The sequence below is a fragment of the Lissotriton vulgaris genome, chromosome 2_1 (genome assembly GCF_964263255.1).
Source record: "Lissotriton vulgaris chromosome 2_1, aLisVul1.2, whole genome shotgun sequence".
NCBI lineage: Eukaryota > Metazoa > Chordata > Amphibia > Caudata > Salamandridae > Lissotriton > Lissotriton vulgaris.
In genome coordinates this window covers 756,991,790-757,013,084 of record NC_141687.1, presented here as the reverse complement: position 1 = coordinate 757,013,084, position 21,295 = coordinate 756,991,790, and the positions used below count along the sequence as shown (strand labels likewise).

At 44.6% G+C, this 21,295-nt stretch overlaps 1 protein-coding gene across 1 annotated transcript in view; it reads right to left on the bottom strand.

The window, feature by feature from the left end:
• The window catches only part of HPS5 (HPS5 biogenesis of lysosomal organelles complex 2 subunit 2), a 607,584-nt gene that overhangs the window by 516,894 nt on the left and 69,395 nt on the right, over window positions 1-21,295 (bottom strand). Inside the window, exon 3 of the mRNA XM_086956066.1 lies at window positions 16,242-16,352. Within this exon, the coding sequence (XP_086812192.1) occupies window positions 16,242-16,352 (111 nt within the window). The remainder of the gene's footprint in view (window positions 1-16,241; window positions 16,353-21,295) is intronic.

Here is a 21,295-nt window from a genome sequence, read left to right as displayed (position 1 = left end):
CTACATAATGACTTCCCTGAAACCTATGGTATTTGGTATCAAACACCTCACATTAATAAACCCAAATTGACTCTAGTGTTGAATGTATTCATACATGCACCCACAGGGTACCTTAGAGGCTCCCTTTTAAACCTACCCGCTCTCTATTGTTCTGGCTAGCTGGTCCTGTCCAGCTGGCCACCACAGATGAGTTTCTGAGCCCCAGGGGTGAGAGCCCTCGGTCTTAAGAGGTCAGAAACAATGCCTGCTCTGGAGAGAGGTGTTATCAATACCACAAAACACCATGGGTCTAGAAAGAACGGTGGGAAAATGGGACAGGGGTAAATGTATATCACAGGTTAAGACAACAGCCTCCTCTTATCCGAGAAGAGAAACTCTTTAGCCAGAGCCCATCATTCACAAATTGTGATGTTCCATCATTTGGGTCTGGCTTCTTCTCACCAGGGATCTCAGTCTTCAGGATTGACTAGGGTACCCTTAGCTGACATAAGAGCTAGAGGATGGCTGATGACTCCACAGAGTACAAGACAGAACCCAAAGGCATATCTTAATGCTAAATGAAGAGGGTTTTTTTTTTAATAAAGAAGAAAAAAGTGCAGCGCTGAGTGATACAAAAGAGTGTGTTTAAAAATTACTAAAGGAACTCCATATCAATTTTATTCCAAGAGTGCCATTGTCATGGTTAAAAAGCAGTATGCTAACATTATCACCTGCTCCTCCAAGAAGACTGGTAAATCAGTACATCAAGGCAGGAGGCTTCAAAGGCCTCTGCCGCCTTTGATATGCGATCCAAGGCTTCCACAGACAGGGAAATGCCACCCCGTGACCCACTTGTTACCAGGACAGGCGGGAAAATTAGCTTAGCAGAAGGCATGCTACCCTGCCAAGCCGGACAGACCTCTAGGGTGACCAGTTTGAAGTTAATATGAAACTAAGAATTTCACCATCTTGTGGGTGGTGGAATTAGTCACTTAGGGACAGGGTGATGCCCACTCCCCAAAGGAAGTGGTCATCTAGGGGTCGTAATGACCCCAGGGTAAATAGCCCATTGGCTACTTCCGATTCTGGACCCAGGGGGTTAGAAAAGCCCACTAGACATCAGGGATTGCATTTTTTTTTGCAAAGGAAGCGACCCCTTGGACAAGGGTCGCTTTCAGGGGGCAATTTAAATATTTTAGACTTTTCTGCCCCCCCCCCCCCCCCCCCCCCCCGGGGGCAGATCGGCTGTTTTTTTGGCCGATTCTGGACCCAGGGGGGTAGAGAAGCCCACTAGAGCCAGGGATTTTGTTGCTCTTTAAATTGGAAGTGACCCCTTGGGCAAGGGTCGCTTCCTTGGGCCCATATTTGTTAAAAATACATTCTGCACCCTCTAGGGGCAGATCAGTGTTTTAATTTGGCCTTTCTGCCCTCAGGGGGGGGGGGGCAGAAAGCCCGACTAGATACCAGGGAAATCTTTTATTTTGAAATGGAAGTGACCCCTTGGGCAAGGGTTGCTTCCAGGGGGCCCAGATTTAAAAAGATTTATATTCTGCCCCCATGGGGACAGACAGCCTCATTTATTTGGCGTTGCTGGACCCAGGGGGGCAGAAAAGCCCACTAGAACCATGGAATTGTTTTTAGTTACATTGGAAGTGACCCCTTGGGCAAGGGTCGCTTCCTTGGGCCCACATTTAAAAAAAGATATATTCTGCCCCATGTGGGAGTAGATCGTTTTTATTAATTTGGCCTTTCTGCCCCCCCTGGACACCAGGGAATTCTTTTATTTTTAAATGGAAGCGACCCCTATGTCAAGGGTTGCTTCTTGGGGGCCCCAATTGTTAAAAAAAATTATATTCTGTGCCCCCTGGGGACAGACAGCCTGATTTTTTGGGCGTTTATGGCCCCAGCCCAGTAGTGCCAGGGATGTAAAAATGAAGATTGTGCTTACGTCCAGGGGACATATATTTGTTTGTGTATTCAGCCCTTTCTGCCCCCATTTGTGGCATACCCTGTGACATAGCCTGTTCTAATGTGTATTGGTTTTTTTTCTTGTAAAGTGTAATGTTTTATTTTCTCCTTTTGTGTTCTTGTTCAAGGCTTTTGCTCTTTAGACTGTTGCAGTGTGCCGTTTCGTTACTGGTGGTTCTGCTGTTTGTGTAGTTGCATGTGTTTGGTAAGAGACCTTTTTTGTACAATTTCAGTGTAAATGGTTTTTTTGCAAAGTGTGTAATAATACGAGTACGTTTGGTTTCTTTTTTTTGTGATTGTAAAACATGTTTTGCATTTGTGCTGGATGTGTATTTTGTTTTCTGTAGATTTATGTTTTTTTTCTTCTAGTGGGATATCGTTGAATATGTGCTAAGTCTTTGCAGAGTAGGTGCTGCTGAGTGTAGCTGTCTCTTGTAAGTGAATTGTATATTTTTTCAGTATATAGATCTTTGTGATAAAGGCTTACATTTTTTTATTTACTTTGCACAGTGTTGGTTGTTGAGTTGTTTGTGCAGTTTCCTTTTTTAGTAAGGATAATGGCTAGCCGCCGGATTATTGCTCAGCAAGTTGTTGGAATGCTTTTTGATTCTTCCTTTGACCATGGTCCAGAGACTGACTCTGATTCTGAGGCAGAGATGGGAGGTGAAGATTCAAGTAGTGAGTTTTCTCTCCACATGGCATCATCTGATGATGAAGATACTCTGAGTGCTGATGAAGCTACTTTTGGTGTGGATGAAGTGCCTGTGTTTGAGGAGGACATTGCTGTGCCGATAGTGCGGCAAGAGGCATCTGGGCTGCAGCCTGGGGCTGCTAGACTTCCCGTTGGTATAGTGAGACAAGAGGCAGCTGGGCGGCAGCCTGGGGCTGCAAGACTTCCCGTTGAAAGTTCTGACCTCTGGGTTGCCACAGGCATGGTGCAGCCGCAAATGCCTGAATTTACTGGTGTTCCAGGGTGTAGGGTGAACACTGAAAACTTTTTGCAGATGGATTTTTTTCAGTTGTTTATAGATGATGTATTTTTGGCTGAGATTGTAGAGCAGACTAATTTGTATGCAGAACAGTTTTTGAGGGAGAACAGTGCCAGCCTTAAGCCCCACGCTAGAGCTACCCGGAGGACTCCCACGAATCTGGAAGAGATGAAGAAGTTCTTGGGTTTAACTTTTTTGATGGACTTGCTTAGGAAGCCATCAATGGCTTCATATTGGTCTACTAGTCCCTTGATGGCAACTGCTATATTTCCGGCAGTCACAAGTCGTGATAGGTATTTGCTTCTGCTTTGGATGATGCATTTTGTCAATAATGGTTTAGATTTGCCACAAGTTAACCCTGATTGTGACCGTCTTTTCAAGATTCGGCCTGTCACTGATCACTTTGTTGATCGGTTTTCTGAGATCTATGTTCCTGGGAAAGAAATTGCAGTGGATGAGTCTTTGGTGTTGTTCAAGGGCCGCTTGGTTTTTAGGCAATACATTCCAAGTAAGAAGGCACGCTATGGAATTAAGCTGTATATGCTGTGTGACAGTTGGACTGGAAATGTCTTTAATTTCAGGGTGTACACCGATAAGGAATCCAGGATTAACCCCCCCAGTTGTCCGTCCACTTTTGGAGTGACTGAGAAAATTGTGTGGGAACTTGGTAGAGGATTATTTAACAAGGGCCATCATTTATATGTAGAACTTCTACACTGGTATGCGGTTGTCTAGGGAATTGGCCAAAGTGGACACTGTTGCTTGTGGCACAATCCGCTCTAACCGTAAAGGTTTCCTAAAAGAACTGGTTTGTCAAAAGCTTGCCTGGGGACAGTGCAGTGCATGGCGTTGCGAGGAGCTTTTAGCTGTGAAGTTTTCAGACAGGAGAGATGTCTACATGTTGACTACCATACATGATGAAAGCACTGAACGGGTGACTGTTTGGGGTCAGGTTGCAGAAGTACGCAAACCTGTGTGCATTTTAGACTATAATAGGCACATGGGTGGTGTTGACAGAGTAGATCAGAGGTTGGAACCGTATGCTGCTCTTCGTAAGGCTTACATTTGGTACAAGAAGTTGGCTATCCATCCTTTCCACTTGGCAATCTTTAATGCTTTTGTTGTGTTCCAGGAATCTTGTCGTCAGTCAAAGATGACTTTTGCAAAGTTTCAGGAGTCTGTAATAGGCAGCCTTGTTGTAGATTTAGAGTGGTGGAGGATGTTGCCAGATTGAAAGATCACCACTTTCCTGATCAAATTCCTCCTACATCCTCAAAAGACTTTCCCAGTCGGAGATGTAGAGTCTGTTGGCGAAGAGGTTTGCGGAAGGAGGTTCGTATGTACTGCCCCGACTGTCCTTCTAAACCTGGGCTGTGCATACCTGCTTGTTTTAGAATGTACCACACGCAAAATAATTTTTGGGAGCATCCACGAGTGGTAAAGTGAACTGCCTGGCCTCTATTCTTTAATACTTATTGGTCAGTTACAAAGTTGGCATTTGTGTAGTGTATTTAGTTTTAGTTTTTGTGTTCGTAGATTTGTATCAATTTGCAATTTGTTTGTGTTTTTTTATTTATATTTAAAAATTCTAAAATGTGATGTTGGTTTGCGTGTAGTGGCAATTGACTGGAGGTGTGCGTGGTCTGGCGCTTGGCTGGCGGTGTCTGTGGACTGGTGTTTGGCTGGCGGTATGTGTGGACTGGTGCTTGGCTGGCTGTGTGCGTGGTCTTGCGCTTGCCTGGTGGTGTTTGGATTGGTGCTTGGCTGGTGATGTGCCTGGACTGGTGCTTGGCTGGTGGTGTGTATGGAGTGGCGCTTGGCTGGTGGTGTGTTTGGATTGGTGCTTGGCTGGTGGTGTGCCTGGACTGGTGCTTGGCTGGTGGTGTGCCTAGACTGGTGCTTGGCTGGTGGTGTGCGTCGAGTGGCGCTTGACTGGCGGTGTGCGTGGACCGAGAATTCTAAACGCTACCTTTTTTTAAAAATACAATTTTAACCAGTTCTACTTTGGACACCCACACAAGTGAGGTATCCTTTTACTCGGGAGAACAAAGGGAACGCTGGGTGGTAGCACATTTGTGCCGGCACGGAGATCCCATGCAAAAATGTTTGGAAAAGTGTTTTTTTTACCTAAATTTGAGGTTTGCAGGGAATTCTGGATAGGAAAACTTTAGGGGACCTACGCATGCCATACCTCGCTGGACTCCCCCGGGTGTCTAGTTTTCAGAAATGTTTTGGTTTGGTAGTTTCCCAAGATGGCCACCGAACCCCGGGGCAAAAAACTCAGGTGCCCCCCCCCCTAAAAAAACAGGTAGTTTTGCTTTAGGTAATTTTAAAGTCTCCTACGTACGATTTGGGCCTTTTCCTGTTGCAGCCACTATGCCTACCCACGCAAGTGAGGTACCATTTTTATCGGGAGACCTGTTGGAACGCTGGGTGGGAGGAAATTTGAGGATCCACGCATATTCAACAACTTTACCACACAGAAATGTGAGGAAAAAAAGTGCATTTTTAAGCGAAATTTGAGGTTTGCAGTGCATTCTGGGTAGGAGAATGATGAGGGACCCACGCAAGCCATACCTCGCTGGACTCCCCCGGGTGTCTAGTTTCCAGAAATGTGTGGGTTAGGTATGTTTCCCTAGATGGCCGCCGGGCCCCGGGCCAAAAACTCATGGAAACCCCCCTCCAAAACCAGGTTGGTTTGTGATAGGTAATTTTGATGTCGCCTCATTAGGTTTTGGGCCCTTGCCTTTTGCGGGTCCACGCAAGTGAGGTACCATTTTTATCGGGGGACCTGGGGGACGCGGGTGGGTGGAAATTTGTTGATCCACGCAGAATCAAGAACTTTCCACCACATAAATGTGTGAAAAATTTGTTTTTTTTGTCAAGTTTTCAGGTTTGCAAGGGATTCTGGGTAACAGAACCTGGTGGGAGGCAGTCGAATCACCACATCCTGAATTCCCCTGGGTGTCTAGTTTTCGAAAATGTATAGGTTTGCTAGGTTTCCCTAGGTGCCGGCAGAGCTAGGGTTCAAAAACTACAGGTAGGCACTTTGCCAAAAAAGGGTCATTTTTCACTTCAAAATTGAGGTGCGACACGTTGCGTTTTGCGACATTTCCTGTTGCATGCACTAGGCCGACCCACGCAAGTGAGGTACCATTTTTCTCAGAACACTTTAGGGAACGCGGGGTGGGTGGAAATTTGTTGATCCACACAGATTCCAGAACTTTCCACCACGGAAATGTGATCAAAATGCGTTTATTTTGTCATTTTTTAGGTTTACAAGGGATTCTGGGTAACAGAACCTGGTGGGAAGCAGTCAAGTCACCCCATCCTGGATTCCCCAGAGTGTCTACTTTTCAAAAATGTATAGGTTTGCTAGGTTTCCCTAGGTGCCGGCAAAGCTAGGGTACAAAAACTACAGCTAGGCACTCTGCCAAAAAAGGGTCATTTTTCACTGCGAAAATTGAGGTGTGGCGTTGTGTTTTGAGCCGTTTCCTGTCGCAGGCACAAGGCCGACCCACACAAGTGAGGTACCATTTTTATCGGGAGACTTGGGGTAATTCAGATTTGTAAAGCAACTGTTATTACCTGTTGAGTTTTGATGCATTTCTGCCTTCCAAATGAAAAACATTGTGTAAAAAAGAAGTCATTTTGAAAAATGACCAATAATTCTCAAGTTAGTATGAGTATTCTCAATTTAGAAAATGTTCAAATATGTACTGTTTCTAAACTCTATAATTTGTACCGATTTCAGAAATACATAGGTGTCTTTCATACCGATTTTTCCATGTATACATTTACGAAGAATAATTGCTCTAAACCCGGTACATAATAAAATTCCATTGCAAGTTGCTGCGCAGTTTTTGGCTCTGGGTTCGTCGGGTTCTTGGTAAACCTACAAGTCCTATATATTCCCACAACCAGGAAGGTCCAGCAAATGTAACCGTATATTGCTTTCAAAGAGCTGTCATAATTATAAGAAGTTACAGGTGAAAACGTTGACACAAAAGGCTGTTTTTTTCAACTAATTTTCATTTTTCCCAATATTTAACTGTTAGTTTCTATAAAGAACCCTTCATGGATTTAGACAAATGACCCCATTCTGAATTCAGAATTTTGTCTACTTTAATAAAATGTATAGCTTCCAGGATCCATTATTGCTTCCATACTCATTTTTACCTTTAACTGGAATGAGGTTGGAAGCACTAAAAATAGCAAAAATAGGCTATGTCCCAGAAATATGCCTGTTTTCCCATTTTTCTGAAAAAAACAAAAATTTCACTGTATTTTGCTTAATTTCTGGGACCCCTCCAAGGAAATCCACAAACCCTGGGTACCTTTAGAATCCCCATGATGTTGGAAGAAAAGGACGCAAAAATGACGTGGATACCTTATGTGGTCAAAAGGTTACAGGGGCCTAAACACGCACTACCCCAAATAGCCAAAAAAAGGCTTAGCACAAGGGGGGGAAGGCCTAGCAGCAAAGGGGTTAAAGACATGGAGGCTAACATTATCCCTCCCACCCTTTCCCTTGGGTGGTTGATTCAGCATACAGTATACATATTGTTATTACAATTCTTGATGTACTTATTCTATTGTATATTTTATTATTACTGTATGTTTCTTATGAATGCTTGCTTTTTCTCTTACCTGTGCTTCATCACAATGTGTACCTCCTCTTTTGCGTTTGTCCTTCTTGGACTATTTATATCTTTTCTCATTTTTTTCAGATAACCTCTCTTAACTTCATGATTTTGATCTACGGAACAGTTCATTCATCGTTCATCCTTTTCATAACTTCGTTATGGCTTAAACAATTTATCGACATTCCTTAAAGTTTATTGGACTTATCCTACTCTACACAACATTTAAAAGAGGCTGATTGTTATGTGCTCACGCCTTTTATATGTTTCCTTATGTTCTTTTCTGGAACCCTTTCTTTATGATGTATGCGGCTGCTTGGGTCTGCATTAAAAGTGATAAGCATAATGTTAGCCTCTGTGTCTTTATGAAATTAAGATTCTCTAGTCATGGTAATAGGAGAATCGCAATTGATAATTTTCTTCACTTACTTGAAAACAGAGGAAGTGCTGATTGGCTGAGTGTATTGGTATGTGACAATAGGTGTCTTTGAGGTCTATGGCTGCCATGAAGTCTCCTTGCTGTAGAAGCAGAATTACTTCTTGTAGAGTAATCATGTGGAAGTGTTCTGATAGGATGTATTTGTTGAGCGGTCTTAGGTCTAATCTCGGCCTTAAGGTACCATCTTTCTTTAGAATGAGGAACTACAGAGAGTATAGCCCTTGTGCCTGGTGTTGCTTTGGAACAGGCTCTATTGGCCCCGTTTGAGGCAGAGCTTAAATCTCTTCTTGTCGGAGCGTTAAGTGTTGATGTCATATACCTTAAGTTCGAGGTAAGATATTCTGTGGAGTAGAGGTGAGTTATATACCATATCTGTGTTTTATTGAGAGCACCTACTGATCTGAGGAAATTTGTACCCAATGTACATGTTAGTCCTGTAACAGTCTCCCCAATGGTGTTAAGTGCGGGTGGGGTTAGCTGGATGGAGCCACTGTTTGGTGGAAGTAGCTCCCTTGGAAGAGGAACCAAGGCCTTGAACCCTGCTGGCATTGCCTCTGTAGTGTGTTTTATAGCATGCACATCATGTATACTGAGATTGTTAGGAGCTTTGTGGTTTTTGAGTAGTACATTTATCTGTAGAGGTGATAGCTATGGATGCCTCTTTGTATTGGCCCCTCTGAAAGGATCCCCTATTTTGGTATGTTTGAAGGGCACCCATTGCTTTAGCAGTGTTGTTGTCCTTTTTAATTTTTCCAGCATTTAGTCCACTTGTGGTCCAAAAAGGTGTTCTCCATCAAATGGCAAATTGAGGAGACATTGCTGGACATCGGGTTTAAACCTTGACACCCTTAGCCAAGCATGTCATCTGATAATAATGCTGGTGTCGACCTCTCTTGCACTACTGTTGGCTGAGTCTAAAGCACACTAGATTGTAGCATTAGATATGAGACACTCCTCTTCAATTAATTCTGCCCCCCTTTGTTTGTATTGCTCGGAAAGATGTTGGATCAAATCCTGCATCTGATCCCACTGTGCTCTGTTGTATCAGAAAAGGAGGCCAACGAAATTGGTAATTTGAAGGTGGTTTGATGCTTGTACCGCAACAAGTTAACCTGCAGCATCAGATGTTTTTCTCTCCTTATCTGTAGGAGCGGCAATACCAGTGCCTTGTGCACTGCCACGTTTTCTGGCAGTGTCCACTACAAGGGAATCAGGGGGAATGTGCCCTTTGATTAAGGTTGGGTTAGTTGGTGAGGGTTTGTAATTCTTGTCAATCATAGGCGTTAGGACACTTCATGTAGAAGGCTGCTTGAAAAAATCTGTGGAGGATTTAAGCATGTCTTTTAACAAAGGTAACAAGCATTTGCAATGCAATAGGTCTCGCATTGATGCTAGTTTGAGCTATTGGCATTGTAGATGACAATGCCTTCTACTTATGTTTTGGTTTTTAAAACATAAATAAAATGCATCGTCATATACAATGCCAATAGCTTAAACTTGCATAAATGCAAGACCTATTGCATTGCAAATGCTTCTTTGGAAAGTCTAGTCAGGCAACGGAGCTCCCAGGGAATATACAGTAACTACATTTTTTGCACTCCAGGATCGCGATGCACTGTAAGGTGTCTGAAAGATGACATGTTGGCGCAAAGGAGAGGACTTCTAAACTCCAAAGAATAATATCTTTAAAAAAATCTCTTTACCTTAAAGGCTACCACGGGTGCTTGCTAAAATATGAAGTGCGGCGCCCGTGTTGTTAATACTTAAAGTTTAGCCCGAGTGCGGGACAGCAACGAGGTGAAAATAGTGGAAAAGCAAGCGCTGTGGTGCAACCTAAAGTGCGGTGCCAGTGTTGTGAAAATAAAAGCAAATCAGTCAGGTTTCCCATGCGTGAAAAGGGGGAAAAAAAAAACACTTTAAAAAAAAAAAATGTAAACCGGTGTGCATATACAGCACTCTAAATGCCGGTAGCAAATGTTGAAACACTACGGAAAGGCAAAGCAACGAGAGAAAGAGAAGGCAAGAACATGCATTCTCGTGGAATGCTCACAAAAAGAACCAGCCTGTTTATCAGCCACGCGCGCCGCGTGAACAGCGCCGCGCGCCCCTCTGCAGACTCCCCCTGCATTCCAAAGGAACTGTTCACAAGGCGCGCAATGCGATCCGATTCTTTCGCCCATGCATTCCAATGCTGAAGCTCAAGCACGCTATATAATCCTATGGGAAAATGCTGCGCGTGACCAGCACCTGTCGCCCCTCGTTTTTCAGCTGAGCCGACAGCTTTAGTTCTCTCTGCGAGAGCGCGCTTTCGCGCGCTTTTCGCAGCGAGCCCTAAAAAGGGACAGTACGTTGTGTTTTGGGCAGAGTCCCTACAAGTACGTCTTTCGCATCCCCCACTGTGTGCATGTCATCTTTATAATATTCAGCAGGTCTGTGTAGTGAATCATGACATGTGGTGGCATCATCTGGTAGGGAAGGTTTGGACGGGTGGAGCTCTGGATATGTATCTCCTTGTGGATCTAAGTTACAGTCATCCAATGAGTTGATCGAGATTATCTAGATCGCCCTGTAGGTCTGAAAAAGTATGGCGTGTAAGAGGGATCAATATGTTCCCCAGTGCTATACTCCCCCACAGAAGATGCGGTAGATGATCCCTGCGAGTGCACATGAGGGGAGCAATGTGGTGAGGTTGGTGGAGGTATAGCTGGTATTGGCAGCAGAGCAAGAGTAGGTGGAGAGAAGAAGTTATAGGTATTGGTGGAGTAGGTGGGAGAGGAGGTGAAGGTTCAATAGAAAATCTGATGGGACTGGTACCCCTATCCTTCTGTTTTTTTCCTAGGGGGCTTTGGGGTTTAAAGCCCCATCATTTCTTCCTCAAAAGCATTTTTACGTTTTTAGGTTTCGCACCTGGCAACGCAGCGCGAAGTGCTGTCGCCTGTGAGTCCTATAGTCGTCGACTCTGCTTTCAAGGGCCCTGAAAGGGAGACCGGAGATGGGCACGCGCAGGCTGCAGGCCGGACTGGGGCACGCAAGCGTTCACCACGTACAGACACGCACTGTTCATCTCCTTTCTCCCTTAATGCGGGGTGAGTCAGTGGCACACGGAATAGCCATTGTATTTAAAAGTGCCCTCACTCACCGGGCAGGACTTCCCCGCTGCTCTCCAAGCAGGTCTTTTCTCCTCCAGCGGGTCAGGCTCGGCAGCAGGCGGGGCTCACATGCTCGCGTCGGCTGGCTTCCTTCACAGGCTCCTGTCTGCTTCCTGGCGCAAGCTTTTTTTGTAGCTTTGACGGCCCATTCCCACAGCCTCACAAGCCGAGAAGCACTCCTCAAGCACAGCGGGCAGACGCCGCCACTGGGCACGAGCTGCAGGACACGCCGACGTGCATGCTCACGGCGTCTCGCTCCTGCCCTCCCGCGACTCTTCCGCCACATGTAGCATGCTTCTAAGTGACAACGGCATCTGCTCACTGGACCACAATGCCATGCTGCCAGTGTTTTGATACCGCCTTGATCTCCGCCGTTCACAGTGATGTTTTAACTTGATTCACCCCGGTCTGCGCGCGTTAAACTAACGAAGTGCACAAAGCACATGCACGACGCACTTCCAAAGATCACCGGTGAAACAAGTCATATTCTGCGTCCCGCTCCAAATGCTGTGTAATGCCCCAGCGTCTGCAGTCTCCTCCGGGTGCTTAACTATCAAACAGGATGGATTTTCATCCGTGCATTAATAGAACACCTTTGTAGAAAGTAAATTCCTACTTAGATCGACGGGACAATTGTGCATGCATTAGATGCGCATACAGCGCTAGGAGACACGGAAAGGGCCGCGCCGCCACTAGTTTGCGAGTAAAACAGCGCGGAAATAACAAAGCTGTGTTTTATTGTTGTGGAGTCGTAGTAACAAGGCTTGAGTGGCACTCAGCCAGGAAGAGAAGGCTCTGAACACATTTGGTCACCATATTTAATCTTTACACGGCATTCGTCACGTGTGTCGGTGTAATATATAAACCAGTATAACATGGACCCTTTCTTTTCACTTTACTCACTTTACTCATGCGCATTTTACCGGACTGTTGATGGCGTATCGACCCTGAGAGCAATACGGGCCTAATGCGAACTCTGGCTGCCTGGATGAATCTAACCAGGCCCGCAACACCGCCGTGACACATAGAGGAGTCGTGACACATAGAGGAGTTGCTGCCCTAGCAGAGAAACGATGTCAGTGGACTCTTCGGCGTCCTGGTCTGGTTCTCAGGGATCGGCTGCTGCCATTTCCATGTTGCCCCCCGCCCCCCCTCCCCCCCAGCTTCTCGGCTACCTCCCCAGGGTGGAATGCGTGGTGCGATGCAGGCATTTTCCCTCTATCGGCTGGCCTCCTCGAGCAGATTATCTGCTTGCTTGCCCATATACTGCCGCTTCGGGGTGTCTCTGCGCGCTATGCTTAGTGCTACAGCCCGTCTCTGCTCGCTACGCTCCCGGTGGAGAGTGCGGTGTGAGCTTGCCTCTGTCTCACACTTGGGACGGCTCTACCCCCGGCAGGAGTGCAGAAGCAGAAGCACCAAGTCTAGGTGCCAGCTCCCTGCAGCTCCAGCTGATAAGATCAGAGCTGAGTGGAGCTCCTGCGGAGAGCTTAGCAGTAAGGCAGGGCGCAGAACAAGGCACCTGGGACACCTCGCCACACCACCCCGGCGCGGAGGGGTTAGTCTGCCGCTGCCACCCTCACTCTTCTCCTGCACCGCTTCCTTCACTTTACCACTACCTTTACTTTAGCTTGATCTGGTCACTCCTCCACCTGTGTCTGCTCCATATCCGCCCTCCACCTATGTGCCTATGTTCCTCACCCTGTACCCTCTCTACTCCACGCGCACCCCCGCTCCACTTGAGTCCCCTCACCAGCACATTTGTCTACTACACCCGTATTCCTGCTCCACCCAAACAACCCCTTCCACCCGTACCTTCCTGCTTCTCAACGTCTGCCCTAGCCTCTACTCCGCCTCTCCCCCTAATTGACCTGTTCCCGCCCACCGGCACTCTCCACACTCCACCTCTCTATCACTCCACTTGCACACTCCACCCTTCCATCCCTCCACCCCTCCACCTGCACACTGCACCCCTCCATCTCTCCACATGCTTCCTTCTGCCTCCCAACAAGTGAATCCCCTCTACTCCACCTGTAACCCTGCTCCGTCTGAAGCCCCTCTTCTCCACCTGCACACTCAACCCCTCCACCGGTTCCCTTCTGCCTCGAAACAGGCACATCCCTACTCCACCAGGAACCCTCCTCCACCTGAAGCCCCTCCTCTCTACGACCTCCAGCTCCCGCTCCACTCCTGCAGCACCAGTTACCCTAACATTAGCTATCCTCCCTCCACTGTTCTCTCTCTTTGCCCACCTAGTTTCCCTCCTCTCCATCTGCACTGCGATACTTTCTCTCCAGCTGCCTCCATTTGCCCTTACCCTCGGCCTCCCACTCAGCCCTCACCCCCATCGCTCTTCACCACCTCTCTCCAACCGCACGTCACAGCTCTCTAATGGTGCACATCCGTACCCCCTCTCTTTATCGACATCACTCCACACCACGTACACACACTCTCCTGTGATCTCCCTCTGGTCACACTTTCTTCACGTCATTACCTTTCTCCCTGGCGAGGACCCACGCCCCCTCCCCATCCCCCCCCCACACACACGTACCTCCCTGCCACCTCCCTCTATCAGTCTCCACATCGCTGGCTCCCTATCGCTTGACTTTCATTTATCTCGCCCTTTATCCTGCCATCTGTCCATCCGGCCACCCAACCAACCATATGGATACAGCTATCCATCCACCCGTCCATCTGTCTGTCCGTTCTCTCTTCCATCTGTACCTTCTTCTGTACGTCCATTTATGTGCAATCCATCCATTTGTCCGTGCATCTATCCGCCCGTCTGCCTTTCTCTCTTTCCATTGATTCATCCACCTGTCAGTCCCTCCTACCATCCCTCAATACCTCTTTATTTTGCTCTGTCTAATCATTCGCCTCTCTCTGCCAGTGTATACATGTTGATCAACGGTCCATATGTACGCTGTCTGCCGTTCTATATGCATATCTATACTCCTTCGTTCTGCAGCCCCCCCTTTTCTGATGTGCAATCGCTCTTTGTTATTTCTCCGGTTCTTCTCCTCCACAGTCCCTCTCCCTGGCATGTCTGAGTTCATGCCCCCCTGCCCCTTCCTCAGTGTCTGTTGCCTGTCCGGGTCTCTTGCAGTGCTTGCACCAATATTTGCTTCCACAAATAGCGCTATATGGTGTCTGTGCATATCTCAGCGCACAAGCATGCCTTCCAGACTTTCCTCACACTCACAGTCAGAGAGATCCCGGGGCACACACCACTCACAGGCACTAATTCCTCTAAATTCTGATGGTGCATAATTGCTAATATATACTGTAGACTTTTTAGAAAAGAACAACATTATAAAAAAAGTATATAATTTACAATACTAATAGCTCTAAACATTGTCACTGCGAGACCTATTGCATTGTAAATGCTTGTTATAGTATGTCTGTAGGTGGGATGTGTGGTTTGGTTAACACCCTTCCTGTATTTATGAACTAAGTCTCTGCCTGGTGTCGAGCTTTTCCTGTAATTCTATTAAAACTGGAATGTTCTTTTAGTTCTGGTGCAGAAAGTGTCATGGATTTGCAGCCAAAGATGCTTTTTCGGCACCGATGTTGGCTTCAAGCGCAAAGGTGTTTTGGGCGTGGAGGGTGCTTTCGGCTATATTTTGGAATCAGAAGGCTCCCTGGGGCTTTCTGTGAGAGATTCCAGCTCCAAAGGTTTGGACGGCTTTTCTGGTGTTGATAGTTGTTTTTAAGACACAGGTTCCGAAATGGACTTAAGATTATGGAGTGGTTGATTACTTTGGTTTTTTTAGCAGCCTTTACAGGTTGTTGAGGCAGAGGGAAAACTGTCTGCTTCTTTGCCTTATACCGAACACCTCCATGGCCTGAGGGCAGTGGGGTTCTGTGTGTCTACACTTTAGTTAGGGTGTAGGGGCATTTGCCACAGTACTCACGTGCCCTCTTGAACTGATCGGTTGGGCTCCTAGTTGGAGCTGGTCCCTTCCCCACTGCTGGCAAGAAGAATTGGGACGTCCATCGGTGAGATTTGTGCTTCTGCCTCTTCTTCGATGGCTCTTTGTGTAGAGGCTGTATAAAAGCTCTGGCTGAATCTGGAACCTGAAGATATCAGGTGCGTCTTCTGCTCTATGCATCTGCTTTGTGCTATGGGCCCAGCGGCGCTTTCTTTGTTGTTGAAGAATTTTCTTTGTTCAGAAGGCCAGGCGCGCTTCACACAATGTTTCTTCGTGTTCTGGAGACAGGCAGAGTTTGCAGATTGGGAGGTGATCTTGCCTGGAGTATTTTGCATGGCACTTGGGGCAGAAGCCGAAAGGAGTCTTTTATATCACTCTATGTGCATCGAGTGAATGAAGATGAAATGTTGAAGATGAAATGTTGAAGACGAATTGGAACCAGGCCTGAGCCCGGGCGGGCCGAAAAGTCTATAGAAAACCAGTAAGTCACTGGCTTTTTTGCAAGTCTCCAGTGAAGGGTGATGTATCAGCGTGTTGAAGCTTTGATCCCAGAGCTCCAAGGTAGACATCCGAACCCAATGGCAGAGAAAAACAATCTAACAAAGGAGATGATGATCAAGCGTAATGCAGACTATGGGAGGAGTCACTGTACCTCATGACTCAAAAGACTTCTTCAAAGAAAAACAAGGTGCAAACATCCAAGCGCAACACTAGATGGCAGATGTAAGCTAAGCATATGTATCTACAGCCAACACATGCTACAAATAGTCAATTATACCAATTAAACAGCCCAATCTGTTACCATATTTCATGGAAAGGAGCTTGCAGTGGGAGGACGTTTTGCTATATTGTCCTTTAAGGGAGCAGGAGTGGGAATTCTGACAGAGATAAGAGGATTGAAGAGGAGGAATAGGAAAAAAACACATGCCTGTTCTTCATTTTAGTGTTAGGCTAGTTAAGCTCGTACCACAGTTCGCCTTTGCTGAATAATAGTCATCCTGCATAAAGAAAACAAAGACCAGCAACTCTACTCCAAACAATAAAATATTTAATTACTTAGTGTACCGTGAACATGTACAGGAATAAAAGAAATATGTACACCTAAGATCCAGTGTGAATACGTTTAGCAAAGTATTGTATCGTACCTTGTGTGTAAGTATCAACCTCTGCTTCCAGCCTTCTTTTTGGATGAGGTTTAGACCTCCACCTGAACTCCCCAGAGCCAGCCATTTCCGAGACACTGCTATGCAAGTACACTGTAAGAACATGGAAGGGTCAAAAGCAGTAACTGGTTACACAGCAAACAAACATTTCACCAGAACTTTCTGTATTTGTCATCAAGGTAGAATAATAACTCCTCTTTGATACAGCCCTGAAAAAATGTGGGTTTATAAAGATGACCTTCATTTCCGAGCGGAAACTTTCAATTAAGACAGTGTGTGGTTGCTCTTTGCAAACAAATTAAAAGGCTCAAGGCATGCAGCAACTTCTTCGATACATTGCAGCCAGTATGTTAGATTTAATAGCTGCCACTGCTATAAGCGAAAACAGGAAAGTAAATAGTGGAAACTGAGCATTTCTGGAAGTTTATCACCGACCTGTAGAAAGGTAGAAACTAACATTTTTCATCAACCTGCACTGGAGTCAGTGGCAGCCAGCGGCAAAAGAAACTAGTGGGGCGAATATTTAAGCCACTGACAGGCATGGATTTAAAAAAAAAAAATCTAAAAAATCAAAACAGCAGTGCACCTTTAGACTCAACGCCAAAGATCTCCATCGTGGTCTGTTTTAAATAGGCTTTATAAAGGGCCACAAATGAAAGCTCTGGAGTCGAGGCTGAATGAACTGAGTTTCTCACAGTGCCGGTCAGCGAGTTAATTCAACAAAATAAAATAAATTTTAAAAAATTTACTTACCTATTTATTGCTTAGTGGTTGGTGCTCCTCTTCGTCTCTCCACTTGGTGGCTCGAGCACAGGCTCCAAGAGCCTCATCCAACTCCCCCCTAACAAACCAGTCACTGCTCTTATGCTGCTCAGGCAGTATGAGAGAAGCAGAGGTATTAGGTTGCTGTTATCTCCGTGCACTCCCAATTTTGAACACAAATTTCAGAAAATACGTGAGGCGCGATCCTTGTCGCACTGTGCCTGGCAGTGCCTTAAATCATTCAGAGAGTGTGTGATTTAGAAATCACTAAGGACGCGCGTGTTTAACATGAAACCATGAGGTTTCTTCACTCATTCAGCGTTGCTTGGTTGTCTTAATCAAATAGAACCAGTCATGTCATTCTTGACATCATCATATATTTTTATTCATTGTTAGATAACTTTTCTTGTTGATAGTGTTTGTAGAAGTTCATTCCAAACATAAACAATTAATTGCATTACTTCATGCCCAATGCATTTCGGGTTAAACAGGGTAACCCTTCGTCAGGGGCCTGGAAAATGAAAACATACAGGACCTTAGCGATCAGTAAACGAACCGTAAACAGCTTAAAAGACATTACACTTTTGTTAAATAAATTAAATTAGATGCATTGAATTGCCTACATGTATTAAATCCTCACGAGTTATCCAAAAAGTTAATTCGTACAGAACGACATTACATGATTGATCAAACTGGGTTTACAACAACAAGTATTGCAAAATATCGTCAACGTTCTAGACTGTGGGGAATGTAACATAGAGAAAGCGTGAAGTAAGGTAATGATGAAATATCATGCTGGGAAAGGTATATCGGATAAAATAAGGAAAATCAAAGGGCAAACTTACTCGAAAAAGTAACGCGCGGAGCTCTCGGCGTTTCAAACGCGGAAACAATCTGTATGGTAAAGAACCAATCAGAGGAGGTATTGTAATCCTGTGGTGTAACCACGTGATCTAGGGAGCTCGTGAAAGTATATTAAAAAACCTGTCCGGAGTGAAATCGGTGCATGCACACTACAGTGGTTGAGTAACCTGTTGCGTTCAACGAATGGAATAATATCGTGACAAAATATAAAGATTTACAGAGGTGTGTATAAAGTGAAGATCCGCGTGGTGATAGGCTAGTGATGTGAATCACATGATTGTCAACCAGGACGTAAACAAACAGTAATTTGTTTACTTCGTACAAACAGTAGTGCCGAGATGCGATCGGTGCATCTAGCTTAATCTAAACCTATTGAGAGGAAGCAATAAGCGTTCCTGAAAGTAGTGCTGGAATCTCAATGAAAAAGGAGAAAATGTGACTGAAAGAACTGTGTGAACATGTCCATTATGAAATTGTAATAGGTGTGACATGTTAAGTCATAAGTATTCATATAGTGCTATGTCAAATTTATGAACAAAATAAAATTAAATAAAATACAATGACATTTTTAAACTTGCTTCATCACTATATACTGGAGTAGTAAATAATCATCACAGTAGGTGAACAGATGACATTCAATTAAGAGTCTCAAGTGGATTTGTTGATGGAGGGAAGGGACCTCGAGGTTCCAAGTTGTGCTAAATATCAGAGAAAACATAAAAATTCAATTCTGTCATTTATCCCTGCTGGTTGGAGGGAATTCAGTTTTTTAATCCAGAAGAATTCTGCCTGTAACCACTGTTTCACTGGATCCATGTCGCAGCGTTGTGGGAGTATCTCCAGTATGGTGAATTCGAGTTGTGGTATTTGGTGGTTGCTTTCTAGCCAGTGAGTTGCCACAGCTGATTTCATATTCTTGGTGCGAATGTTGCTTTTGTGTTCTGACATTCTTATTTTTATCTTCCTTTCTGTTTGGCCGACATATATTTTGCCGCATGGGCATTTGATGGCATATATTACATTCTTGGAATCGCAGGTGCCAGTGTATTGTAAATGTATTTTGTGGCCTTTCGTAGGGTGCATAAATGTGTTTCCGGTTATTACGTTATTGCAGTCTATGTAATTTAAGCATTTGGACATACCTTTATATTGAGTTTTAATGACTTTTTTGGTGGTCAGAACCTCCCTCAGGTTTCTTGATCTTTTGAATGCGAAAGCTAATTGGTCACTATATAAATTTTGCAAATCTGGTTCATCTTTTATCAGCGCACAATGATGGTTGATGATTCTCTTGATTTGTTTGGCTGCTGTCGAAAATTTTAGGACACATACTGTTTTTTGTTCCTTGGTTTGTACTGCGGGTGTCAATAGGCCCTCTCTTGTGTATTTAGCCACTTTTTTAAGTGATTGCTTAAGGATCTCTTTAGGGTATCCACAAGAGAGATATTGATGTTGTTGCTCTTCAATGGTTTGTTCCAGAATGCGTATGTCAGAGGTAATTCTTTTTAGTCTAATGAATTGGGATGTCGGAAGATATTTCTTCAGAGTTTCAGGATGGAAACTTTGAAAAAGTAAACAAGAGTTACGGTCTGTAGTCTTTTTGTATACTTGAGTTTGTAGCTGTTGGTTAGTGATGGTGATTTGTACATCTAGAAACGAAATTGTTTCTTTGTCCATGGTGTGGGTGAATTTGATTCTTGGGTTCAATTGATGGAGTTCAGTGATGTTGGTAAGTAGCTTTTCTTTTTCTCCTCTCCAGAGCAAGAATAGATCGTCAATATATCTCTTGAATATCACTAGATGGTCTGTCCAATTACTGTTGTTTAAGATGTTGTCGTATTCGAATTTTGACATGAACAAATTAGCATATGAGGGAGCCCACCCAAAGCCCATCGAAGTGCCATTGCATTGGTTGTAATATTTATTGTTCCATTCGAAATAACTGTGGTATAGCGTGAAGTGCATCAATTCAATAAGGAAAACTTTATTGGCTTCGCATTCTTCATCTCGAAGTAAGTTCCATTCAAATGCTTCAAGGCCTTCGTTGTGAGGAATTGATGTGTATAGTGACACAACGTCAACTGTACACAACCAATATTCGGTGTTTTCATCTAGTTGAATAGTTCTGAGCATGTTGAGAAAAGCTGTTGTGTCTTTTATATATGTTTGTCCTTTTTGTACAATCAGCTGTAGGTAGCAGTCTATATATTTACCAATACTGTCTGATATTGACCCACAGGCTGACACGATGGGTCTGAACGGTGGTTTCTCAATGTCTTTATGAATTTTTGGTAACATATATAATTTTGGTCTGCGTGGGTATTGGCAGGAGCGCGCTGGTTGGACGCGCCTTCAAGCACTGGGGGCCTGTACTTTCTCTCCACCCAGCTGTCTAAGATAGCTCAGGTTGGAGTATGTCAGTTTTCATGTTTCCTGCACTCGCGGCGGAGGGCGATGCTTCTCTGCCGTCATGGAGTCAACCCTGCTGACTTGAGCAATCAGAAGTGCAGGTATGATGGAATGAAAATGTTCAAAGTTGAATTTGATCACTGAATACAACTGCTTTCTGTTTGACAGTAAACACAGTGAAACTCGGTTTTCTTCGTTTTAGGTAGAGATTTTGCATCTCCTATCTGTATAATTTCAACTCTGTCTTGAGACAAACTCAGCCAGTCATTAGCCAGTGCCTTCAAAATCAATGGCACAAAATTCAGCGAGTAAGGACACTGAATAAGGATCCTGGTGAGAATGGAGGTACTCCTTATGAATACCAACAGTGGGATCTATACCTCAATTTGCAGCAGGCAAAAAAACGACAAATTGTTCAGGCCATCTAAAAGTAATAATGCAACAGCCTGAAATCCCCTTAAACATTTAAATTGGTTGGAAGATAAAAGAACTGGGCTAATAAGTAAGGAAAACTCATCCCCGTCCCCCAAGTTGTACTGGACTCGTGTTTTGTAATGGGATAAATAGCTTGTGCGCCAAGCTGACCCGAGTCTAAAAGATACCCTCTTCTAGATGGCCTCACTGATGGAAGAGCCTGGTCACTACCTGGCAGTATAATGATATAGACATGTAATCATTGCAGTTTTTAATTTTTATTGGAGCAGCTTGGGGAAAAAAAGATTTTGTTGATTAAATTAAACTAGCAGAGGTAAAGGGAGCTTTTTTGTATGGATTATTCTTTTTATGTATTTTAAAATATAGGCTATTATTGTAAGTAGCGTTTTTAAAGATTCAACTTGAGAAAAAAATACGAAAGTATAATTCAGCAACTAAATATAGGGACTACGATAAACAGCCTGAGAGAATGATAAACAGAAAGAACAAGAGGGAACGATAGAGAAAATTATGAATACAAGATAAAGGGCTGCTATTTCTAGCTCACTGGTCTCATGCAAGACTCT